At 48.5% G+C, this 26,684-nt stretch overlaps 2 protein-coding genes across 6 annotated transcripts in view; one reads left to right on the forward strand and one right to left on the reverse strand.

Annotated features, from left to right (window-relative positions):
- The window catches only part of SLC45A4 (solute carrier family 45 member 4), a 49,580-nt gene extending 47,514 nt beyond the window's left edge, over nt 1-2,066 (forward strand). For both annotated transcript variants that reach the window (XM_049854046.1, XM_049854047.1), the window contains one exon: nt 84-2,066. In XM_049854046.1, the coding sequence (XP_049710003.1) occupies nt 84-434 (351 nt within the window). In that variant the 3' untranslated portion in view covers nt 435-2,066. The remainder of the gene's footprint in view (nt 1-83) is intronic.
- A 10,441-nt stretch (nt 2,067-12,507) lies between these two features.
- Nucleotides 12,508-26,684, reverse strand: part of DENND3 (DENN domain containing 3) — a 94,219-nt gene continuing 80,042 nt past the window's right edge. The window contains exons 19-24 of one of the 4 annotated variants that reach the window (XM_049853499.1): nt 25,159-25,319; nt 22,519-22,652; nt 14,671-14,789; nt 14,460-14,597; nt 14,043-14,249; nt 12,508-13,640 (exon numbers count right to left, since the gene is read on the reverse strand). In XM_049853499.1, the coding sequence (XP_049709456.1) occupies nt 14,049-14,249; nt 14,460-14,597; nt 14,671-14,789; nt 22,519-22,652; nt 25,159-25,319 (753 nt within the window). In that variant the 3' untranslated portion in view covers nt 12,508-13,640; nt 14,043-14,048. Of the gene's footprint in view, nt 14,250-14,459; nt 14,598-14,670; nt 14,790-18,414; nt 18,645-22,518; nt 22,653-25,158; nt 25,320-26,684 lie in introns of those variants that run through there. The other 3 variants (XM_049853498.1, XM_049853497.1, XM_049853500.1) reach the window with 3 other exon arrangements.

The raw sequence follows: 26,684 nt of genomic DNA on the forward strand, positions 1-26,684 counted from the left end.
GCTTGTGCGTTAATGTTCAACCGGTCGCGAGGCACAGCTGCGTCCCCTTCCCCGCCTTACGCCTTGGTCCTCTTCTCTTCCAGTACGTCCACCACAGCCCCGGGAACTCCAGGCGAGGTTTTGGCATCGACTGTGCCATCCTCTCCTGCCAGGTCTACATCTCCCAGATCCTGGTAGCGTCAGCGCTCGGAAGCGTGGTGGACGCCGTCGGCACTGTCCGCGTCATCCCCATGGTGGCCTCCGTGGGCTCTTTCCTGGGCTTCCTGACGGCCACATTCCTGGTGATCTACCCCGATGTGTCAGAGGAGGCCAGGGAGGAGCAAAAAGGCCTGTCGGCCCAGCCAGCCATCGACGGCACCAAGAAGCCCATGGTCCTGAAGCTCTCAAGGAAAGACGGCCCCCAGGGACTGGTGGAGACAGAGTCCGTGGTCTGAGCGGCACCCCATTCACACACATTCCACGTGGGCAGGCGAGAGGGGGTGAGACGGAGCAGGGTGGACACAGCCCACGGGGAGCGCACTCGCACACCTAGGGAAGCCCGGAGTTGTAGGTTTCAGCCGCTAGGCAAAAGTCCCACACTAAGATTTCTTTTTCCACAATTAAAAAAAAAAAAAAATCATTTGAAATATTTTTTAAATTGAAAAAGACCTTTTAATTTCAGTTCTTATGTTTTATTCTGCAGGTTTATTATTCTGCATGTTTTTAAATAGTGAACCAGGTTTACAACATAGGCAGTACACAGTGTAGGAAAAAGATTTTGCATTTCTCAGATGACAGCTGAAAACAAAGAAAACCTGACCCCGTTTGCTGTGTCTTATCTGCATATTCCCGATAACAGTCGAGTGGTCAGTGATTAAAAGGTTTCTATCAAACTTCTCTCTCCGGACACCTCCAGGTGTTTAGACATTCGGTCAGCTCTCGCCACGTTTTGTTGGTGCAGCACCTTTTAGGAAGTATTTCTCTCTGATTATCTAGGAAAATGCTTTTCTCAAAGCTGTAGTTTTCTCAGAACAGCATCTCTTTTTTTCTCCGACAGTCTGGCGATTCGTGCGCGGGGCTGCCCTTTCCCAGGCGAAGGCAGGGGCGTTGGCCACACACCAAAGCTGGGGGGCGGCAGGGCCCCAGAGGATCTCGTGGGTGGAAGGCAGCTGCTGTCGCAGGCAGAGGCAGCACCCACGGCCAGCGTGTTGGGAAAGGGCAGTGGCCAGGAGGCGACCTTTTCATCGAGCAGCTTTGCCCCTGCGTGCCTGCAGGTGTGTGTGCACATGTGTGAGTGTATGCATGTCTGTCATCGTGTGCATGTCTGTCCCACTACCCTGCCCATGGTCATCTCCATATGACACACTCTCCAAGGAGGCCAGCCAGGTACTGCCTCCCGCCTGTTTCTGGGAGTGGGGACAGCCCTGTCCTGGGGAAGGAAGGTGTTGACTCTAATTGCACTTTCATCCATCTTTCACCGTTTGAGGGGAAATGACGAGAGCAGAGCTCTGGCACAGCACTCCCTCCAACGTCACGCCACAAAGGCCTACCTCGGGGTGGGGGCGGCGGCTGGGTGCAGGGGGCTTGGGCTTGGCACCAGGGGGCAGGTGAGTGCAGAGCGCCTCTCCCTGGCAGTCGGGGCGCACTGGAGCCCTTCTGGACTCGCCCCACGTCTGCGGCTGCCCACCCGCTCACCACTGCTGGGATCAGGGCCGCCGTGAGCCCCTTGGGGACACACCTCACCTGGTGGCCCCTCACCTGGCGGCCCCGGCGCAATATTTCTGGTCTCTACATGGAGCAGATCAGACCTCCACAGAAGCACTGTCATTTTCTGCTGCCGCTGCGTGGAACTGTCGTCAAACCACAGCCTCCGACTCGGCTCTGACTCGGCAGCGGACGCTGTCACCTGAGATGGTCGGTCCAGGCTCCCGGGGTCAGGAGCGGAGGCGGCTGCGCGTCACCGCGGGTCAGTGAGGAGCACCCTCACAATTTTGCTGCCTCAAGTTGGTGTTTTTTAAATAAAGAGCTGTAAAATGCATGAGAACCATGCTGCAATATGATCACGCTAAAGCAAATATATATATATATATATTTCAAGATGAAACTAAGCTGTTTTTAAATAAATTACTTGAATTTTCTGTGTATTTAAAAGAAGGACTTTGTCTAACGTACCGAGCCTTCCTGGCCCTGCCGCAGCTTTGGCTGTGGGGGTTTGCGAGTTGGCTTTGCTTGTGTCCCAGTAGCTGCTGGGGTCTGACAGCGTCCCCCGGGGCTGTGTGGGACCGGCCTCCAGGCGCGGGGGGGCTCTGTGTCTTGTAAACGGGGGCTTGGGCAGGGAGAGTGCTGCCGCGATGTCAGTGGCACTGGGACAGCCCCACTGGCTGGACATTGACGGGGACGGGCATCCGGGCAGGTTGGTACATGCAATTTGGCGTGCTTTGCTGGTTTTAGGGTGGTGGAGCCTGTTCCCCAAGACATTGTGTGGCTGTCAGGCCCATGCGCCAGGGCACCGATGCCTGTGCGTTAGCTGGGCTTGTCCTGCCCCGGAAGCCCCCCTCCACCACACCCCAGAACACAGGTAGAGGCAGAGAGGTGAGAATAGAGGGGCGGGGCGGAGCCTTGGCGTCTTCCCCGCTTGTTTGTCCAAAGCCAGCTAGGCTCCAGGGTCCTGTGGTCCTGGCAGCTGGGGCCCCTGACGTCCATGTGTGCCTGCGTGCGTGTGTGCATGTCTCTGTGTATGCAGGAGGCCCCAGGCCTGGTTTGTGACTTGATTTTGGGGAAGAAGGGGGGCCCAGCCTCCCCCATATGGTGGGGCCACCATCCGCAGAGCAAGTTAACCCTTGAGGTTCTGGCCCTGAACTTGACTGTCATCCCAACAAGTACATCCAACAGAAGACAGATGTTCCCTCCAGGCCTTGCTGAGATCTGTGCCCCTGTACCGTCCCCACAGAGCCAGGAGAGATGCGATGCTGGCTGGGAGTGATGGGGGAGGGGCCTGCAGGTGGCAGGTTTCTGAAGCTTTGAGCCCTGTTGACTGCAGCCAAAGTCTGCCTGGATCTGTGGGCCTGGTCGGTGTGTGGACCAGGAGGGTGGATATGTCTTGAGGTTTGGGTCAGAAAGATGGGTGTCAGTTCTGAAGTTGCCTTCCCAGAGGCTGACTTGATAACCCCAAGCTCCTGCCCCCAAGCATGGGGTGACCTCAGGATGGCGTTGACCTGAGCCAGCAGTGTCTCTACTTGTGTCTTCTGGAGCAGAAAGGGTGCTGGGTACTGCTCGGCACGGTGTGTGGTATGCCGTCTGAACGAGTGTGTGTGCGTGCGAGAGCTCACACTATATCTCAGGCAAATGCAGTGGGCAGGGGTGGGGTAGGAACGCCGGGCGAGTACCCGCAAGCAGGCTGCCTCTGTTCACTTGGAACATAGTGCTTGGTAAGGGGACTTGTAGGCCTGCTGGTTGGCACTGCGCGGTCAGGGACAGCAATGGCTGGGAGCAGAGCAGGCAGGTCAGGCGGGGCTTTAGCTAGCTGAGCACTGTGTTGTAGAAAAAGACCAGCTACCAAAATAGGGCAGCGTCTGTCTGCTTTTTTCCTTATAAAAGTCAACCACATACAGAACCTTCCAGAGATATACCACAGCAGAGCACCCGTGCTGTGCAGGGCTGTCAGCTGATGGGAGGGCAGAGGAGCACGTTGTGGAGGGCAGGTCAGCCGAGTCTGCTGGCGAAGTGGCAGTGGTGATGTGATGGTCGGGGTGGCTGAGAGCTGCTGGCAGGGCGTTCATCCCCGTTTTCAGGTGTAGGACAGGGTTGCAGCTGCGGCAGGACACACACTGGAGGGCCATGGAGGGCCAGGCCTCATCACTGTGCGGGGGTGCAGGGCAGCTGGCTCTCCTCAGACAGCCTGTGGCTTCAGACAGACGCTGGTGGTCTGTGGTCACCAGAACCCCTGAGGGGGCCTTTGTGAGGGGCTGCAGGGGGCAGGAACTGGCAGGGACGGGCCAGTGAGCAGGGCCTCCCCTCCAGCACCTGGGGTGCCCAGGCCTGGTGACCCACGCTGTGCGTGTGGTGTGCTGAGACTGCCCTCTCTGATGATGGCTGACGCAGGGACCAGAGACTGCAGAAAATGCAGCCGGCTTCGGGAAAGGTGCCCAGACGTCCCTGCGCGGGGGGCCGACATTAGGTGCCCAGACTGTGAGTGTGCAGGTCGTCGTCTTAGCCAGCGGTTGTTTCTCCAGCGTCTCGGAGCAGGAGTGTTTAGTTCCATTGTGAACTGACCACAGGACAACCTTTTTATCAACTTACTAAGTTGGAGCATTAGAATAGCTCTTGCTGATTTTAGCAACAACATAAATGTGTGCTAAACACATAACGTTAAGTTTTATGAGGAACGAGAGATTATAAAGAAGAGTAACTTTCCGTACGACTTCATTTTTTATGAGGTGGACAGAAGTGACCTCCCATCTGTCCATTCCACACAGCCCGGGTCTGCTTTTGTTTCCTTTTTCAGATACCCTCTGCACACCATGCTGTTTACGTTCAGTTTCTGTAACCTGATTTCCTGTGGACAGGCGCCCTGGGTTCAGACTCACACCCCCACGGCCTGTTTCCTCTGTTACTCTGCGTTGAACCTTAATGAACATCTCCCCTCGAGGTGACCGACCGTGTGGCGCGGCTCTGTCACTTCCCCACGGCGCCCCCTGGAGCCTGGGTGGGGGAGGCAGAACCCACCCTGGCTATGAACAGACAGGAGTCGGGTTTGAGTTTCCTAAAACCTGTGAGCCCTCTACTGAGCCCCTAGCCCCTGCAGGGCCATTCCACCTGTCTGGGGGTGGCATGAGGGACAGAGGGGTTCAGGCCAAGCAGACTGGGGTGACACAGGCCAGCATGCTGGCTACACCCAGGGACCCTTCCCCTGCCATTTCAGGCCCAGACCCAGAGGCTGGAGTGCTGGGTCAGGTGTGGCTCCTAGCTACAGGTCTGGCAGCCTTTCCCTCTGAAGGTCCATCCTGTGGGGTGGAGGGAGTGCGGGGCAGGGGGCAGGAGAGTCTCCGTTAGCCCCAGTGACTGGGCCTGAGCCTTGGGTAGGATGGAGGGAGCAGCCCCAGACACCGGCACTCATGCGGTGTGACTCCCTGGTGAACTGGCTCACGGGAGGGAGGGTGCATGGACAGCTGGCTGGTCCAGGTCCAGTGCACATGAAGACCCAGGCTCACTGGGGGCAGGGAACCCAGACACCCAAAAGGCATCTACCCAGAGGAGGGCACTGCCCACCAGGCAGTCTCACCACAACCACCGAGACGTCACCCCCGGGATGAGACATCACCCCCAGGACAGGGCTGCAGAGGGTGCTGGGGAGCTGCCACCCAGCGGCGTGGCCATGTATCTCCCTGGAGAAGGGGTGTCAGCTAATCGCCCGGGGCTGCAGCTTCACCTGGTGCGGGTGCCCTGGGTGTGGGGAACAGACCTCGGCCCGCATCCAGCCCAGCCTCCCTCCCAGGACGGACTGTGCTACTAGGGCCACGGAGCAGTGGAGAGCATCCAAGAGCCCCAGTCCTACCCCCATCCACACAGCCTTCAAAGCCTTTTCTCCACACATACTAATGTTAATTTTTTTTTTTTTTTACCAATAAGCAGGACCACACTGTATTGTTCTGCACTCTACATTTTTTTGTTCTTGTTTAACAAAACATTTGGTAGTTTGGTAGTTTTCCTCATTAGTACCCATGGGTGTGCTGCATTCGGCTAATGGCTTCCTAGCGTCCAGGGTAGGATCGGGGTGGGGGGAGGGGTGTAGAGCACCTGGTTGTCAGGCACCGTGCATGATGTATCCGGGAAATTTGATTTTTTAAAATTCCCTATTCCCCCCTCACCCCAGCCCCTGGTAACCACTAATCTTTTAGATCTATTCATTTGCCTTTTCTAGATGCTTCATGTAAGTGGGATCATAAAGATACTCGTCCTTTTATGTCCAACTTACTTCACTCAGCATAATGTTTTCAAGGTTCGTCTGTGTGTGTAGCATCTACCAGAACTTCATTTCTCTTCTCTATGACCAAATGATATTCCATTGTCCATACAGACCACATGTTGTTGATCCATTCATATGCTGGACACTTGGGCTGCTGCCACCTTTACTGCTGTAATGAACATGGGTGTACAAGTATCTGTGTCCCTGTTTCCAAGCCTTTTGGTTATATGTCTAGGAGTGGAATTGCTGGGTAACTGTTACTTAACTTTTAGGAACAGCTCAACTGCCCTCTGCAACAGTCACGCCATTTTGAATTTTCACCACCAAGGCAGTAGAGTCCTCACCAACACTGTATGTTTCTGGTTCTCTGATGAAATAGCCATCCTAGTGGGCGTGAGGATCATGTGGTCCTTTTCCTTCGTTCTATTAATTGCGTCAACTGATTTTCTTAGGTTGAACTGCCCTTGCATTCCTGGGATAGACTTCGTTTGGTCTTGATGTATAGCCTCTTTATATGCTGTTGGATTCTGTGTTTTACTGTCCTTTAATTGTGCTAAATTTGCGTACCCTGCGTAACTAATAACCAGTCTGTATAGAACATTTCCTTCACTCCAGGAAGTTCTGTCTTGACTCCTTTCAGGTCATTCCCCACCCCACACAGGCAGCTACTGTTGTAATTTTTATTACCATAGGTTAGTTTTGTCTGTCGTGAACTTTATATAAATGGAAACAAACATAACATTGTAAACTTTTCTGACTACTTCAGCTCAATGTATGCTTTTGAGAATCATACATGTATCTGTAGTTTGCTTTTTATTGCTGCATAGTATTCCACTCTGGGGATATACTTAGAAGAATATAGTCTCTTCGGACCTTTTAATGTCCGTAGTATTTATAGTGATTATCCCCACTTTCATTCCTGATATTTTGATAATTTTTGTCTTTTTTTCTTGACCAAGTCTTGCTATAGTTGATTGTTTTAAAGAACTAACTTTTGACCTTGTTGATTGTTTTCCATTTTGTTAACTTTTTGCGCTTAACCTATTATTTTCTTTATTTTGGGCTAAATATGCTTTTATTTATCTTCTTATGATGGAAACATAGCTCATTGATTTAAACCTTCTTTTTCTAATGGAAGCATTTAAATGCTATAAATTTTCCTCTAAGCACTGCTTTAGCTGTTTCTGGGAAATTTTGATATATTGTGTTTTGATTATCATTTAGTTAAAAATATTTTGTAACTTACCTTGTAATTTCTTTTTAGACTCTTAGGTTATTTAGAAGTATATTGTTTAATATCCAACATATATTTCTTTTTTAATTTTATTGTGCTTTAGGTGAAAGCTTACAGCTCCAGTTAATTTCTCATTCAAAAATTTACACATGTATTGTTTTGTGACATTTGTTGCAATCCCCACAATATGACAGCGTGCTCCCCCTTTCCACCACCCCAGGTTCCCTGTGTCCATTCATCCAGTTCCAGTCCCTTCCTGCATTTTCGTCTTGCTTTTGGACAGGAGTTGCCCATTTGGTTTTATATATTTGATAGAACTAAGAATCACACTTCTCACATCTGTTATTTTTTATTTTTTCATTGCCATTGAGTTGATTCCGACTCATAGTGACCCTATAGGACAGGGTAGAACTGCACCATAGGGCTTCCAAGGAGCAGCTGGTGGATTCAAAGTGCTGACCTTTTGGTTAGCAGCTGTAGCTTTCAACCACCGTGCCACCAAGACTCCTTTTGTTTTTATAGGCCTGTCTAATCTTTGTCTGAAAAGTGGGAATGGTTTGGCAATGGTTTCATTTGAGTTAGCAATGTGTCCAGGGGCCATAGTCTTGGGGGTTCCTCCGGTCTGCCACATCAGTAAGTCTGTTCTTTTTCATGAATTTGAATCTGTTCTATATTTTTCTCCTGTCTGGGACTGTCTGTTGTGATCCCTGTCAGAGTGGTCATTGGTGGTAACTGGGCACCACCTAGTTCTTCTGGTGTCAGGCTGGTGGAGTCTCTGACTCATGTGGATCTTTAGTCCTTTGGGCTAATATTTTCCTTGTGTCTTTGGTTGTCTGGAGCAAAGGAGAATGAAGAAAGAATGGGAGCCAACAGATGTATCTTAGATGGCCACTTGCAAGCTTTTAAGACCTCAGATGCTACTTACCAAAGTGGGATGTAGAACATTTTCCTTATGAACTCTGTTATGCCAATTAACCTAGATGTCCCCCGAGACTATGATCACCAGCCCCAGCAACTCAGTCCTTCAAGGTGTTTGGATATGTCTAGAAAACTTCTATGCTTTTGGTTTGGCCAAGTCATGCTGACTTCCCCTATATTGTATGTTGTCTTTCCCTTCACTGAAATTGACTCCTATCTAGTTAGTGATTTCCTCTTCCCCCACCCACCCTTGTAACCATCAAGGAATGTTCTTTTCTGTGTGTAAACCTTTTCTTGAGTTTTTATAATTGTGGTCTCATATAATATTTGTCCTCTTGTGACTGATTTATTTTACTCACCATAATGTCCTCCAGATTTATCCGTGTTGTGAGATGTTTCATGGATTCATCGTTGTTTTTTATTGTTGCATAGTATTCCATTGTGTGTCTGTACCATAATTTGTTTATCCATTCATCCATTGGTGGGCATTTAGGTTTCCATGTTTTTGCTATTGTGAATAGTGCTGCAGTGGACATGGGTATGCGTATGTCCCTTTGTGTGATGGCTCTTATTTCTCTAGGTTATATTCCTAGGAGTGGGACTGCTGGATCATACAATATTTCTAGCTTTTTATGGAAGCGCCATATCGTTTCCCATAGTGGTTGTACCATTTTACATTCCCACCAGCAGTGCATAAGAGTTCCAATCTCCCTGAAACCTCTCCAACATTTATTTTGTATTTTTCTGATTAGTAACGGTATTGTAGGGGTTAGATGACAGCTCATTGTAGTTTTGATTTGCATTTCTCTAATGGCTAATGATCTTGAGCATTTCCCCATGTGTCTGTTAGCTGTTAGAATATGATCTTTGGCGAATTGTCTATCCATATCCTTTGCCCATTTTTAAACTGGATTGTCTTTTTGTTATTGAGACATTGAAGTGTTTTGTAGGTTTTAGAGATTAGACCCTTTTCACATATGTCATAGCCAGAATTTTTTTTGCCAGTCTGTAGGTTCTCTTTTTACTCTTTTCATATATTGTGTTTTGATTATCATTTAGTTAAAAATGTTTTTGGTGAAGTCTTTTGATGAGCATAAGCGTTTAATTATTTAGGAGCTCCCAGTTATCTAGTTTATCTTCTGGTATTTGTGCATTGTTAGTTATGGTTTGTATAGTATTTATGCCATGTATTAGGGCTCCTAGCATTGTGCCTGTTTTTCTTCCATGATTTTTATCGTTTTAGATTTTATATTTAGATCTGTGATCCATCTTGAGTTAGTTTTTGTGTATGGTATAAGTATGGATCTTGGTTTTTTTTTTTTTACAGATGGACATCCAATTATTCCAGCACCATTTGTTAAAGGGACTGTCTTTTCCCCATTTAATGAATTTTGGCCCTTTGCCAAATATCACATGCTCACGGATGGATTTACATCTGGGTTCTCAATTCTGTTCCATTGGTCTGTGTGTCTGTTGTACCAGTTCCAGGCTGTTTTGACTACTGTGGCTGTATAATAGTTTCTAAAATCAGGTGGTGTGAGCCTCACACTTTTTCTTCTTCAGTAAAGCTTATCCAGGATCTCTTCCTTTCCATATACAGTGGGTGATTTATTTCTCCATTTCATTAAAGAATGCTCTTGGAATCTGGATCAGGATTACATTGTATCTGTAGATTCAGGTCGGTTACTGCTGGCAATTTCTAATTTCGTTGTGGTCAGAGAACATATCCTGTAAGATTTTATTGTTTTCAAATGTTTTGTTACTATTTCCTGGTCAGGGATATGGCCTAGCTTCGTGAACATTCCGTATGCACTTGAATATGTATTCTGCTGTTGTTGGGTATAGTGTTCAATCATGTCAGTTAGGTTAAGTTGGTTGATAGTGTTGTTAAATCTTCTATCTCCTTGCTAATTTTTTGTTTACTGGTTCTGTCAGTTACTGAGAGCGTGTCAAAATCTCTAACTATAATTGTGGATTTGCCTATTTTCCCCTATAGTTCTGCCACGTTTGCCACATGTATTTTTGAATCTCTATTATTAAGTGTATATACATTTAGGATTACTATGCCTTCTTGATGGACTTTGTTGTCCCTGTTTATTTCTTATACTTGAAGTCCGATATTAATATAGCCATAGCAGCTTTTTTTTATGCTTACTGTTTGCATGATACATCTTTTTATCCTTTTACTCTTACCCCATCTGTGTTTTTTTATATTTAAACTTCATCTACTATAGAGGACATATAATTGGGTATTATTTTTTAATCCAGTTTGACAATCTCTGCCTTCTAATTGGAGTCTTTAGTCCATTTACACTTAATATAACTATCCGTATGGTTAGGTTTAAGTCTGCCACCTTACTACTCATTTTCTATTTGTCACATCTGTGTTTTTCTCCTCTGTCCCTCCTTTCCTGCCTGCCTTTTGGTAAAACCAAAATGTTGTAGCACTTAATTTTGTAGCTATCCATGTGGAGATGGCAAGTGGTGCCCCAGCTCGACTAACTACACTCTGTCATACTTTATCTCATTTGGACCTCCCATCAATCCCTGCACTCAGCTGTGGCCCCCCAGTCCCTGCTGACCACCACTACACCCAGCAGAGTCTGTGGCCGAAGAATGTGCCCTCTTGATAGCCAGGGAAAAGGAAGAGCTGTCTGATGGCACAGTGAGGTGGGCTCACCTCACCTGAGGGTCCTCCTTGAACCAGGCAGGGGCAGCTAACCTTAGCTGCCTCCTCCTACCACCTTGTTCCATGACAGGACACTGGTGGCTGGGAAAGCCACCCCTCACTCCTTGGGAATGAGGAGCACGAAGCCCCACCACCTCTTCCCCTTTGCTCTCAGGTGTCAAGCCAATGTCCTCATGTGTAAACGGGGGATAACACTTGCCATCTCATGGGGCTTCCTGAGGATTAAACACAGAGTGCATTTAGAGTGTTGGTGTGGCACCTGACTCGGAGCTGGCATTCTGTAGACAGTCACAGTGTCAGTTTCCTGGGCTGCCGTGACACATTACCACAAACTGGGGGCTTCATACAGAAGAAATTTATTCTCTAATACCGCTGGAGGCCAGAAGTCCAAAATGAAGGTGTTGACGGGCCTCACTCTCTCTGAAGGCTCTAGAGAACCTTTTTTGACTCTTTGTAGCTTCTGGTGGCCCCAGGCATTCCTTGGCTTGTGGCAGCAGCACTCCAGTCTCTGTCTTCACGTGTCCTTCTCCCTGTGTCTAGCCACGTCTTCTCTATGGAGACATTTGTCACTTGGCCCACCCTAAATCCAGGAGGATCTCATATCAAGATCCTTAGTTACATCTGCAAAGACCATTTTCTACATAAGGTCACAGTCACAGGTTCCAGGGGCTGGACTTGGACTTGCCTTTGTTGGGGCCACTGTTTAGCTCACCCCACCACCTGTCGGTCAGTTTGTAGGACTGGTGGCTTGAGTGTTGCCAGGATGAAGTGAAGCTATGTCACTGGTATTTCAAGTACCAGCAGGATCACCCATATTGGACAGGTTTCAGCAGAGCTTCCGGACAAGACAGACTAGGAAAAAATGCCTGTGATCTGCTTCCAAAAATTAGTCAGTGAAAACTGTATGGCTCACAAGAGAATACTGTCCAGTGCAGTGCTGGAAGATGAGCCCCCTAGGTTGGAAGGCACTACACGATAGCTGCAACAGAGGACTCGAGCGCAGTAATGATCTTGAAGATGGCGCAGGACTGGGCAACATTTCGTCCTGTTTTACGTGGGGTCTCTGAGTCAGAGCTGTCCCCGTGGCAACTAACAACAATTTAACCCACTACAGTAGCTGTCTCATTTGCATTTCCAGTCTCTCTCAACACTTGCACAAGAGTCCAGCAAGCAGCCTGGAATGGACACTCTCTAACCCGCCCCTGGGTGCCCGGCTGTGTATAACAAGAGCCCTCTCACTCAATCCCTGCATGAAGGAATATCCCCCATTTTACAGACAGCTCAGGTCACCAGCTAGGCCCGGGTCAGGCCCTGGCCCACCTGCCTCGCCCAGGGTCCTGAGTCCTGCACAGGGCCAGGGTCTCACTGGGCTCTGCCGCAGCCATGCGGGCGTGGGACCAGCTCTCATGTCTCTGTGAGCCGCAGCCTTGCCTCCTGGGGGCCTGCTGGCATCACCACAAGAAATGATGGCATCCACCTGCATCTCCCTGCCATGCAAAGAAGTCATCCTCCACCTTCTCTGCACTGCTTGTTTCAGATGTGACGGCCGTCTACTAAGAGCGTGGAAAATCCACCAAGAGTAAAGGAAACAAAAACGCTCTGTGGAGACACCCTGCCTAAGCTCAGGGTGAATTAAGAGCAAGTTCAAAGTGGCCTGGAGTACTCTGAAGACCTCTTCCACCAGTCCCTGTTGGGTGAAGGAAGGACATGGACATCATCATGTATTAAATAAAAGGATTTATTATCAACGTGCTTAAAACCTCGTTACATGTGCACTGACATTAGTTTACAAATATATTTCTGACAGGCCGTCACTGTCGCTTTTCAATTTTACAGAAACAAATCTCAACCTCTTGCTCTCTGGTGCTGGCCAGGCACCCCCCCCCCGCCCCCACAGAATGCAGACACCAGGGCAGGGTCAGGCCGCTAACCTTTCTCTGCCCCACATTCCCAGAACGTCCCAAGGAGCTAACAGCAACCCAAAACCAATACCAATCAGTGATCTAGGTCTTCCAAAATGCTTGGGTCTTGTGGACCAAACCTGAGGCCAGGGCCAACGTTTTCCTTCTGCAGGCACTGCAAACCCGTCTTAAGCCCAGCCTTTTTCAGGGCTGGACAATGTCCTCAGAGAGCACCCAGGGCAAGGGTGGACTGGCATTGCGGCTGTCAGAAGCCTGAGACCCAGGGTGGCTGAGCATGTGTATGTCCACAGGCAGGCCAGCCACGCACCCTCAGAGCGTGCTCACTGGCGAGTGTTTCCTTCCACGGCCAACACCCGCACCAGAGTCTGCCTTACAGGACACTTCAGGAACAAGTCTCGATAGCGTAACAAAAATGTGCAGAAGGCCTTTTCTCAAACACATAGTTGTGAAGAGCTAAGATCTTTCTCGGTTTAAATAACAAAGCACCACCCTGTGTCTACAGGACATGGGGGCGTTGAAATGTATGCGAACATTGGGCCAGTGAGTATCCCTGGCAGCGGCTGTACTGGCAAACTAGGTAACACCGGGCTGTTCGATGGGGTTTTTGCCTTTTGAAGATGACTGGGATAAAAAAGTCTCTCCAGGTTTCATTATAAACATGCTGCATAAACTAGAAAAAACAGCGTGCCCCACCCGCCCAGCCCCTGTCCTCGCAGTCTGACTGTAGGACTGTCCCCTTCCTCTGGGCAGCTGTGGCCACATTCTCCAAGAAGGGGCAGCCGCAAGCCTGTTCCACCCCAAAGTGCTTCTCCTAAGATGCCCCTTCCTGCTTCTCAGAAGGCTCTCTGGAGACAAATCCGTGTAAGGCCTTGGGGCTCCTGGGCTCTCCACAGTGTACCCAGGGCCACCAGAAACCCACTGTTGAGTATGTGTCTGTGAAGTGAAGGAAGGAAGGAGAGGAAGAGGCAAAACCAGGATTATGAAAATGCAGGTCACCACGGGACTCAGCACCATCTGGCTGGCTCTGGTCCGCTTCCCTGGCCACAGATTCTAGAACTCTCTACACAGTGCACAGGGTAATCGCTGTTTCTCCGCAGAGGTTATCCCAGACGAGACCTGGCCACTGGCCACAAAGCACCCCAACACAAAACGCCCTTGGCACAACTGGTTCTGGGAACTGGAGAGTCCGGGACAAAGTGTATAGTCATCGGTTCTGTCCCCGAGCAGATTGGGCTTCCCCACCGGCTGTCACCCCCACCCATAAACCACGGGTGAGCTTGCTCTCCACCCTGATCCTGGGCCAGCTCCCACACACAGACACAGGTGAGGCTTTACCCATGTTCACTCGACTTTCCAGATGGCGATCTTGCCCTCCTCCCTGCCAGAGCCGCTCAGCACGTATCGGTCTTCGGCTGAGCACAGAGTTGTCACCGTGTCTGTGTGGGCCACCAGCTCCTTGTCCACAGTCTTCCTCTCGGTGTCGATCACGTAGACTTTCCCTTTGGGTTGTCCCTGCGACAGCCCCTTGCCGCCCACCCAGATCTGTCCGGGAGAAACGGGGCGTCAGCCACGTGACCGGGGCAGCCCACCCTGGGGAGGGGGTCCTTATTGGACTCGGCCACATGCTGAGACCTGCGAGGCCAGGCCACCCAGTGCCGTGTTCTGCCTGTGCCCCCTCAGGAGAGAAGGGACCTGAGGCCCAAAGGCACAATGGCCTGAGCGCAGAGATGGCCTGGGCACCTCGTGCCTTACCTGCCTCTTGACCCTGATCATGCAGCTGACCTCAGTGCAGTCCTGCAGGGGGACCCTCTGGGGGGGCTGGGTGAGGTCCTGCAGGCTCCAGATGTAGACCTCGCTATACTCTGCACCGGCAGCCCAGAGCTGCTCCTCCTGAAACAGAGCAGACCCTGAGGCATCCACCGCTCTGCCCCAGCCAACACACCCGGCCCCCGCCCTGCAGTACCTCGGGAATCAGCTGGAAGCCCAGGAAGGAGGTGCTCTTATCGTAAAAGCTCTCAACAATTTTCAGTTCTTGACGAAGAAACCCATTGGTTGTCACCACCACGATGCTGTTACCTGTACCTGCAGAGAAAGCCAGAGTGAGTAGCAGTCGAGTGGAATCGAGACTCTAAAGGTGAACAGCTAGGAAATTATGACGTGTGGCAGACAGCCACCAAGCCAGGGCGCCTGCTCTTTCCATACCAGCTGTGGTTGAGGCAGCCTTGGTCACGGCCATGTCTCCAGCACAGGCAGGGGCTTTCACATCTTCTCACCAGTGTCCCTCCTCCCAGCCACATCTGTGACCGCTAGCCCCATTTTCACTGCTAAGGAAACCACTGGAACCCACCTCCTTTTCTGAGGCTTTGCTCAAAGTGGCCAGAAGACACATCAGCTTTCCAAGTGTTTCCTGCAGTTGTTTTCGATTTGCTATCACTAGAAGCCCCCCACCCCCCACGCATCTGTCAGTTTGTCCTACTGTGGAGGCTTGTGTGTTGCTGGACGCTATGCCACCAGTATTCAAATACCAGCAGGGTCACCCATGGAGGACAGGTTTCACCTGAGCTTCTAGACTAAGACAGAATAGGAAGAAGGACCCGGCAGTCTATTTCTGAAAAAAATTAGCCAGTGAAAACCTTACAAATAGCAGCAGAATATTGTCTGATACAGTGCCGGGAGATGAGCCCCCCAGGTTGGAAGGTGCTTAAAAGATGACTGGGGAAGAGCTGCCTCCTCAAAGTAGAGTCAACCTTAGTGACGTGGATGGAGTCAAGTTTTCGGGAACCTTCATTTGCTGATGTGGCACGACTCACAGTGAGAAGAAACAGCTGCAAACATCCATTAATAATCACAATGTGGAATATACGAAGTATGAGTCTAGGAAAATTAGATATCCTAGGCATTAGTGAGCTGAAATGGACTGGTATTGGTCAATTTGAATCGGACAATCATATAGTCTGCTATGCTGGGAACGACAACTTGAAGAGGAATGGCATTGCATTCATCGTCAACAAGAACATTTCAAGATCTGTCCTGAAGTACAATGCTGTCAGTGATAGGATACAAGGAAGACCAGTTAATATGACTATTATTCAAATTTACACACCAACCACTAAGGCCAAAGACAAAGGAATGGAAGCTTTTTACCAACATCTACAGTCTGAAATTGATTGAACATGCAATAAGGATGCATTGATAATTACTGGTGATTGGAACATGAAAGTGAGAAACAAAGAAGGATCAGTAGTTGGAAAATATGGCCTTGGTCATAGAAACGATGAGATTGCATGATAGAGTTTCACAAGACCAATGACTTCATTGCAAATACCTTTTTTCACCAACATAAATGGTGACTGTACACATGGACCTCACCAGATGGAACACACAGAAATCAAATTGACTACATCTGTAGAAAGAGACAATGGAAAAGCTCAGTCATCAGTCAGAACAAGGCAAGGGGCCAACTGTGGATCAGACCATCAATTTCTCATGTACAAACTGAAGTTGAAACTGAAGAAACTTAGAAGTCCACAAGAACCAAAGTACAACCTTGAGTATATCACACTTGAATTTAGAGACCATCTCAAGAACAGATTTGACACGTTGAACGCTAATGACCAAAGACCAGGAGAGTTGTGGAATGACATCATACATGAAGAGAGAGGTCATTAAAAAGACAGGAGAGAAAGAAAAGACCAAGATGGATGTCAGAAGAGACTCAAACTTGCTCTTGAACTTCAAGTAGGCTAAAGCAAAAGGAAGAAATGATGAAGTACAAGAACTGAAGACTTCAAAGGGCATCTCGAGAAGACAAAGTATTATAATGACATACCAAAAACCTGGAGATAAAAAACCAAAAGGGAAGAATATGCTTGGCATTTCTCAAGCCACAAGAACTGAAGAAAAAATTCAAGCCTCGAGTTGCAATAGTGAAGGATTCCATGCAGGAAGCATCAAAAGATGGAAGGAATATACAGAGTCATTATACCAAAAAGAATTAGTCGATGTTCAACCATTTCAAGAGGTGGCATATGATCAGGAACCAATGGTACTGAAGGAAGAAGTCCAAGCTGCTCTGAAGGCATTGGTGAAAAACAAGGCTCCAGGAATTGATGGAATATCAATTGAGATGTTTCAACAAACAGATGCAGCGCTGGAGGTGCTCACTCCTCTATGCCAAGAAATGTGGAAGACAGCTTCCTGGCCAACCAACTGGAAGAGATCCATATTTATGCTTATTCCCAAGAAAGGTGATCCAACCGAATGTGGAAATTATCGAACAATATCATTAATACCACATGCAAGCAAAATTCTGCTGAAGATCATTCAAAAATGGCTGCAGCAGTATATCGACAGGGAACTGCCAGAAATTCAGGCCAGTTTCAGAAGAGGACGTGGAACCAGGGATATCATTGCTGATGTCAGATGGATCCTGGCTGAAAGCAGAGAATACCAGAAGGATGTTTACCTGTGTTTTATTGACTATGCAAAGGCATTTGACTGTGTTGATTATAACAAATTGTGGACAACATTGCGAAGAATGGGAATTCCAGAACTCTTAATTGTGCTCATGAGAAACCTTTACATAGATCAAGAGGCAGCTGTTCGGACAGAACAAGTGGATGCTGATTGGTTTAGAGTCAGGAAAGGTGTGCGTCAGGGTTGTATCCTTTCACCATACCTATTCAGTCTGTATGCTGAGCAAATAATCCAAAAAGCTAGACTATATGAAGAAGAACGGGGCATCAGGATTGGAAGGAGAGTCATTAACAGCCTGCGTTATGCAGATAACACAACCCTACTTGCTGCAAGTGAAGAGGACTTGAAGTACTTACTGATGAAGATCAAAGACCATAGCCTTCAGTATGGATTACAGCTCAAGAAAACAAAAAGCCTCATAACTGGACCAATAAGCAACATGATGATAAACAGAGAAAAGATTGAGGTTGTCAAGGATTTCATTTCACTTGGATCCACAATCAACAGCCATGGAAGTGGCAGTCAAGAAATCAAAAGACGCGTTGCATTGGGTAAATCTGCTGCAAGAGATCTCTTTAAAGTGTTCAAAACCACAGATGTCACCTTGAGGACTAGGGTGTGCCTGACCCAAGCTGTGGTATTTTCAGCCACCTCATATGCATGCAAAAGCTGGACAGTTGAATAAGGAAGACTGAAGAATTGATGCCATTGAATTGTGGTGTTGGCAAAGAATATTGAATACACCATGGACTGCCAAAAGAGTGAACAAATCTGTCTTGGAAGAAGTGCAACCGGAATGCTCCTTAGAAGCAAGATTGGCGAGACTGCATCTTACATACTTTGGACATGTTGTCAGGCGGGATCAGTTTCTGGAAAAGGACATTATGCTTGGCAAAATAGAGGGTCAGCGGAAAAGAGGAAGACCCTCAATAAGATGGATTGACACAGTGGCTGCAACAATGGGCTCAATTATAGCAACAATTGTGAGGATGGCGCAGGACCGGGCAGTGTTTCCTCCTGTTGTGCATAGGGTCACCGTGAGTCGGAACCAACTTGATGGCACCTAACAAGGACATCACTGGAAGGCCAAGCAAATCCTAACCCAGCCAGTGGTGGTTAGAACGAATGATGGGTACTGCCTTGCCCTGTGGACTGCATCTCTGGGTTTGGTTTAAGCGCTTTACTGGATCTGTTTCTGTCAGTCACTGAAGTGAAATGTCTTTCTACGTACCAGGAGTGCTTCCACATCTATAAACCAGGTGTAGTCAAGGTGACGCCCCAGGTCATAGTGACCCACAGGTGTCAGAGCAGATCTATGCTCCATAGGAATCTTAATGGCAGAGTTTTTGGAAGTAGATTGCCAGGCCTTTCTTCCGAGGCACCTCTGGGTGGACTTGAACCCTCCAGCCTTTGGGTTAGCAGCCAGTTGTGTCACTGTACCACTCAGGGACCCTGTAAGAGCTATAATAAATGAAAATTAGTATCTCTGAGAGGCTGTAAAATCTAATCTACAGGAAGTCCTGACAATCTTTGAGGAATGGCTTAAGTGCTGCAAGGCGCTCCTTTCCTCCTCTTTTGTTGTGTGCGTCCCTCCACCAGCCACTCTGCTAAGGCCGGTGTTACAGACAGCGTCAGTGATCAGAGATACAAGCCGTGTCCTGAGGGATCACCACACAGACTCTAGAGACGGGCCTGTTTCCAAAAAAGGAGCAAAAATAACGGTTTTATAGCAGCACTGTTCACAATAACCAAAATGTAGCAACAGCCAAAATGTCCGCCAGCAGATGAATAAACAGAAGATGGTCTATCCATACAACGGAGTATTGTTAGACGAGGCCAAGGAATGAAGTCCTGATGTTTGCTACAGCTTTGAAAACGTCCAGCGAAAAGAGCCAGACACAGACAATCGCGCACTGTGCAATTCCACTGGTGTGGAGTCCATGCAGTCTAGGCGAGGCAAATACGTGGCCACAAAGTACAGACGAGTGTTGGCTAGGGTGGAGGGATCTGGGGGGGTTGGCGTCGGTGATGGCTAAAGGTAGAGGAATTTTTTAGGAGTAATTAAAGGTGCTAAAATTGATTGTGGTGTGATGGTAGGTGGACTCAAAGCCACTGAAGTGCGTACTTTACATGAGTGAACTCTGGTATGTGAATTAAATTTTGATAGAGCTGAACACACCAATTAAAAGAGATTGTAAGACTGAAATTTTTTTTGAAAAGCCAAGTTCCAACTATATGCTGCTTACAAAAGAAGCACTAATTTTTAAGTAACTTTTAAATTTGGATACAATTTCTAACTTAGAGAAAGGTTGCAAGAACGTTTTGTTCATTCTCTAGGTCTGTGTGTCTGTCTGATTTTTTCCTGCGCCACCGAGAGTAAACTGCAGATACCGTGCGTTTTCCGCTACATTCTCAGACTGCGTCTCCTACAGGCAAGGGCGTTTTCTTACATAACCACAGTACTGTTACCAAAACCAGGACACTTAGCGTTGGTGAAACACTATGATGTGATCTGTAGTCCAAATCTACAGCTGGACCAACTGAACATTACCAGTAGCTTCTGTTACAGCCACTTTCCCAGCCCAGAACCCGATCCATGATCACGCGTGTCGTTTAGCTGTCATTAAGAGACACAGTGATTATAAAGACAGGTTGAAAATAAAAGAGTGGTAATGATATACCATGCGAACACAAACCACAAGAATGCTGGTGTGATTGTACCATACAGACATTTCATAACAATCAAAGGGTCACTTTACCAGGAGCATATAACAGACTTCAAAATATTGGAAGCAAAGACTGACAGAACTAAAAGTGGAAAAATTCACACAGAAAGCTGGGGGTTTTAACACTGGACCCTCAGTGATTGATACAATAAGAATCAGTAAGTACCTAGTAGAACTCAATAACACTATCAGCCATCTTGATCTAATAGACATATTGTATCAACATATTTAACTAAAAGGATCAAAATCATAGTTTTCTTTGAAGACAACAGAATTAAAATAGAAGTCAGTTTAACAGCTAGCCAGCCAGAGAAGTCCCCAGTGATTGTGTACTGAGTAACAGACTTCTAAATAACCATGAGTCAGAGACAAATTCACAGGCAAATTTAAAAATTACTCCAAACTACAAAATAATGAAAACCAATATATCAAAAATTGTGGGCTGCAGCTACAGCTTTAGATGCCTCTACGAGAAAAGAAAGGCTTAAAAATACACTTGCAACTGAAGAGACTAAAAAAAGACGAGCAAGTAAAATCCAAAGAAAGTTGAAGGAAGGAAATAATAAAGGTACAAACAAGTCAAACTAGAAACAGACGTAGGTAAAAAGCAATCAAACCAGATGTTTCTTTGAAAAGATTTAATAAAATCGATAAACTGTTAGCAAGACAGAGAAAGAAAACACACATTATCATCATCAGAAATGAAGGGGGACATCTCTACAGATCCTACAGACATTGAAAGGATAATAAAGGTGTATAAAGAATAGCTTCACGTCAATAGGAAACCCTGGTGGCATAGTGGTCAAGTACTACAGCTGCTAACCAAAGGGTCGGCAGTTTGAATCCACCAGGCGCTCCTTGGAAACTCTATGGGGCGGTTCTACTCTGTCCTATAGGGTTGGTGTAAGTCAGAATCAACTCAACAGCACTGGGTTTGGTTTTTGGCTTTTTATGTCAATAAGTTTGACAACTTACATGAAATCCCCTGAGCCACATAACTAACAGCAGCCCCCTGACGTCAAGTTGATTCTGACTCTTAGAGACCCAATAGGACGTAGTAGAACTGCCCCATAGGGTTTCCTAGGCTGCAGTCTTTATGAGAGCGGATCTCCATGTCTTTTCTCCCATGGAGTAGGCTGGTGACTTCCAGTTAGCAGCCACAACAACAGGCGCATAGAAAAGCATTTGAAGCAGGAGAGCAGTGGGACGCAGACCCCAAAGTCTCTCAAAAAGACCAGACTTAATGCTCTGCCTGAGACTAGAAGGACCCCGGAGGTCATGGTCCCCACACCTTCTGCTAGCCCAAGACAGGAACCATTCCCAAAGCCAACTCTTCAGACAGGGATTGGACTGGACAATGGGACAGAAAATGATACTGGTGAAGAGTGAGCTTCTTGGATCAAGTAGACACACGAGACTGTGTTGGCATCTCCCGTCTGGAGGGGAGATGAGAGGGCAGAGGGGGACAGAAGCTGCCCGAACGGACACGAAAAGAGAGAGTGGAGGGAAGGAGCGTGCTGTCTCATTAGGGGGAAAGCAATTAGGAGTATATAGCAAGGTGTATATAAATTTTTGTATGAAAGACTGACTTCATTTGTAAACTTTCACTTAAAGCACAATAAAAATTTAAAAAAGCATTTGATAAAGTTCAACCATTTATGGCTTAAAACTTGCCGGATACTAGGAATGGAAGGGTCCTCCTGTGTCAAAACCCAACCAACCCTATACTTCTGTTTTGTGCATTTTACTGAGTATAAAAATATGCTTCAGCTTGGAAATGTTCTCACAACCACGACCCATCTTATCTGGCATATACCTGGGCCGACTTCAAAGTGCAGACCACCCCTGTGCTGTGTGACGTTCAGAAACAGAGCACATGACTAGTCAGTGTCTGCGTCTCCGCCACACCCGGCTGGGGGCCACAGATGCGCTGCTGCAGCGTGTGTGGGAACAGCAGAGGAGGTACACCTCACCCAGCTTCCCATGTAAGTGGCAGGGCTCAGGGCAGTGATGGCTTGGGGCATCTGAGCTGGGTTCACCGCCAGGGGTGGGAGAGGGCAGGCAGTAAGGAGCCGGCCGTGGCTAGGGGAGTGTGGGGTCCCGGACAAGCGGCAAATTCAGGTGCAAAAAGAGCACTGGAGGACATGGAAAAGAAACCAGAGTTGAAAAACAGGAACTGGAAATGTGTAAAGGAGGCGAAAATGGGCTTTTAGCTTAAACTCGGTGTTCTGGATTGAACTGTGCCCCCAGAAACTGTCCAAGTCCTGTGACCTTGTCTGGGGAAGAGGTTTTTCTTAGACGACATCAGTTACATCACACCCGAGCAGGGCGCATCCTAGTCCTGACCCCTCTGAGTGAGGTCTTACAGAAGCGGAGACATCATCTGAGAGCCCATCCAGAAGCCAAGGATGCCTGAGGCTGTGGACAGACAGACAGCACAACCCCTGCCGACACCCTGATTCGGCCTCCCAGCCTCCAATTCCTGTTCTCTAGCCTGCTTGGTGGTGTGTTGTGGCAGCAGCCCTGGGACATCCTGACACCGAGTTTCCTTTTCCCTGAGCGGGGAGCTGGCCCATTCCCACTGTGGCCGAGGTAGGCCGAGGACTTACAGCACCACAGGCGGCCCTGGTGGAGTCTGGCAGACGTCAGGGTGTGGCCCGGCAGCTGGAACCTGCTGGTGACCCGCAGCGTGCTCACGTTCCACGCCAGCACCATCCCGTCCCGGCTGCACGAGTACACCTCGCTGGGGGTGCGAGCACACCACACACACAGTTAGCTATGGCCCGTGAAAACACAGCACCCATTTAGTCCAGGCAAGGACAAAGTCGGCACTAGATAAGGCACCCACAACACGGGGAGTGAGCACTATGGAAAACCCCCATCAGTGCGGCAGAGCAGGACTTCGCTACAGTGAGAACCAGTCGTCAGAGCCGTGTGTTAGCAGAACTGTGTACCATTGGGTGGTTTTCTCCACAGGATTTTCTGTGGGTGATTCAGGAAGTAGATCACCAGGCCTTTCTTCCAGGGCACCTCAAGATGGACTCGAACCTCTAACCTTCTGGTTAGCAGCTGAGCATGTTAACCATCCGCACCACCCAGGGACCCTAGTTACAATAAAAGTCCACTCAGAGCACAGCCGGTGCAGCAGGGAAACACTGGTTTCACAGGAGGGAGGTACCTCCCATCACCGTTAGGTGAACAGGACCGTAATGTAACTGCTGTCTAAAATCTAGCATCGTTAGTGGGCCATCCAGCTTACGCAGGGGCTAGTGGAAACAGATCTCCTCTCCAACGATCCGGTTTAGTCATCAAGACCACCCTCCACCCACGGAGACGGCGGGGGCTGTGGATGCCAGGAACTGCACACACAACCCTTGTTCCTGAGCTGCCTTAATTTCAGGGTTGTACCTACAGTCCCCACGCCCCGCTTTAGGGTAAAAGGGGCAGGAAGCAGAGTGGGCCTGCGTTGGAACAAGGGCCAGCTGGGCCCCAGGAGGGCCTGCCCTTACAAAGGAGGTGACTGTGGGTATGCCACCAAGGAAAAGGGAGGCCCCTTCTTGCTCTCCAGCCTAAGTACACCAGGCCCTGTTCTCAGCACAAGCACCCAGCAGGGAGCAGACAGCCTCCAGAGCTGACATTTTTCTTTTTAATTTAATTTGTTGTCGACAATATACACAGCAGAACATGTACCAATTCAACATTTCCTACAGGTACTGATGACATTCTTTGAGCTGTGTAACCATCTCACCCCTTTTTCTGAGTGGCTCCTCCCCAATTAACATAAACTCACTGCCCCCTAAGCTTCCTGTCTCGTCTTTCAGGTTACTCTTGTCAATAGGATCCTGTGCGGTTAAAATCTTAAAAGAGCACAATACTCAAGGCAGACATTCTTCACTAGTTAAGCTAAACTATTGTTTGGCTAAAGGGGGTATTTTTGTTTAAGGTTTAAAGTGATCTCAAGGCCATAGTTGCGAGGGGGTCCCTTCAGCCTGGGGAGCCGACATCCTTACTGCAGATGAGGAGACTGTGAGGAGGCCAGTACGTAGCTTGCGGGGAAGTGGTAAGTGGGCAGATGGAGCAGGAAGCAAGGTGGGAAACAGCTGTGGCTTGCCTGTGGGGAAGTTTGGAAGGGCCGGGGAAGGTTCCCTGACCAGCAAGCTCCCCCAGTGGGTGTGAATCTCACAAGGAAGAGCCAGGCCCCCATTCCCCCTCTCTGAGGGGTGAGGTTATGGAAGGACAAGTCTGCAGGGCAGACCAGCTTGAGTCCGTGTGGCTTCAGATGGCCCCTCACGCTCCTGCTGGAGGCTCCTCATGGGCCCAATCAGGAAGTTGGGTCCCAGTCTCACTTTTCCACAATGGTTTGACCCCAGGCAGGATGGGGCTAGAGGTGGGAAGGGGGTGGACAAGCACAGACCATTTTAGGGGGGCTGTTCCCACCTTTGGCCGGTGTGAACAGTTAACATACTTGGCTGCTAACCAAAAGGTTGGTGGTTTGAGTTCATCCAGGCCACCTTGGAAGAAAGGCCTGGCAATCTACTTGCCAAAAAATCAGCCACTGAAAACCCTGTGGAGCACAGTTCTACTCTGACACACATGGGATTGCTATGAGTCAGGGTCCACTCAATGGCGACTGATTTTATTCTCGCTTTTAGGGGATTCTAATGCCTACTGTTATCAGGGTGGGGTGGGGTGGGACTGGAGTGCCCAGCACAGTGCTTTCAGGGGGAAAATCAACGGAACGGGTTTAAAACGAGGGTTTCTGGGGCTCAAAACTACAACCTACAGGAAATGTCCAAGAAAGCCAGTTGAAATGGAGCTTTCCAGAGTCAACCAGGAAAGCCTGGTGGTGGATGTGCCCTGAGGGCCGGGTGGCGGTTTACAGGCTGCTGACCTGCAAGCAACTTTAAAAAAACTTGGGGGGCAGGAAGAGGTACAACAATATGGACAAAATTGAGCCAACGTGAAAAACCAGATCTCACACAAATCCCAATTCCTGACGTCAGGGGAAAAATCAGAGAACATAATCAGTCGCTCCCTCCGGAGGAGTCCAGCCCTTTAGTGCCGCAGGCCCAGCCGCTCCCTGTAATGTTCTCAGCAGAAGGCGGAGCCCACTAGCCACCTACCATTGTGCCCACCCCGGAGCTGGTCTTACAGAAGAGCAGTGTCACCTGACTCCTGTCCCAGCCCCGCAGCCCCCTCTTTGCCTGGCCAGCCCTCGAGGCACGGGAGTCCAAGAGCCAGCTGGTTACCTGGGCGTCTTCTCTCCATCCTGCACAATCAAGTCCACGACACTGGTGCGGTGGTCGGTCAGCTGCTTGTTGCAGGACATGCTGTGGACGTTGATGATATAGATGACCGAGTCTTCAGAGCCGATCCACACCTGGCTCTGCTCGGCCATCACCATGCAGTTCTAGGGGGCCAGAGAAACGTGAGAAACGCGTTAACAGCAGGCAACACAGTCAGCGTGCCCGGGAGCCGGAGAGAACATTCTCAGAGCCTCTGGCTTAGCAGAGCCAACAGCCAGGGACTATTTTTAGACTTTCTGAAATTAGAAATTAGGGATTAAAACATTTAAGAGCTATAACAGCCACACAGACAAACACAGGTGTGTCTGCCTGCTCATCTCCATCAATCCAAACACATCGGTAGGGCGGCGAGGTCTGCATTGTCTCACCTTCAACCCCCTGAGCTGGTGTTGGACAAAGAAAGTTAGCCCCCTGCCTCATTCCCTGTTTATGATTGTCTTCATCAGGATGGAGGCAACGATTTACTGAGAGGTGTAAAAATGCCTCAGTACCTCAAATACAGATTTCAGAGGGTAAAAGTCAGATTACACTGGAGAGGGGCAAAAGCTGGAACCTGTGTAAGGCGGAAACTGTCAGAGAAGGAAAGCTCAAACATTTTCCACTAAAATAAGTGATAGAAAAGTGGTGAGACCGAGCCCTGTGAAAGGCAGAAAAGTGGTGAGACCGAGCCCTGTGAAAGGCAGAAAAGTGGTGAGACCGAGCCCTGTGAAGGGCAGAAAAGTGGTGAGACCGAGCCCTGTGAAGGGCAGAAAAGTGGTGAGACCGAGCCCTGTGAAAGGCAGAAAAGTGGTGAGACCCAGAAAAACAAGGCAGCCCCCTTGAGCTCCAGCTCTGGAAGTTTTCACTGTAACACTGGATGTAGTCATTTTCAGTGGTGGCTAATTATTGCTACTTATCTATCTTTGGAAACCCTGGTGGCCTAGTGGTTAAGTGCTACGGCTGCTAACCAAAAGGTTGGTAGTTTGAATCCACCAGGCGCTCCTTGGAAACTCTACAGGGCAGTTCTACTCTGTCCTGTGGGGTCGCTATGAGTCGGAATCGACTTGACGGCAATGGGTGTTTTTGGTTTTAAGTCAGAAGAAAGCTTTTAAAAGAATTGATTAGTTTTACCAAAAAATATCCTTATAATTTAGAAAAGGCTGGTTACTTGCTAATTTCAGAATTGCTCATTTTAAAAAAGCATTTCCCTTATGGCACCTACCTGAGGATTGGTATAATTTTAATAAAATGTCTTTTTATAGGGGCCAGAAGATGTCTTAGACAAACGACTTAGAACTTCACATTTCACAGGAAGCAGCATTTTCCTGAGATAATTACCCAAGCTTCTTTCTCATTGAATGGTACAAAATATTTCTGTGAAGGTAACAGGAAGATTTCTTCACATAACTGGGGTAACTTAATGTTTTAATCCTGGCCTGACTGGAGGGCAGCGAGACTGCTACAAAATACAGCCTTTAGATTTTATTTTA

Source organism: Elephas maximus, chromosome 15 (genome assembly GCF_024166365.1).
Source record: "Elephas maximus indicus isolate mEleMax1 chromosome 15, mEleMax1 primary haplotype, whole genome shotgun sequence".
Lineage (NCBI taxonomy): Eukaryota > Metazoa > Chordata > Mammalia > Proboscidea > Elephantidae > Elephas > Elephas maximus.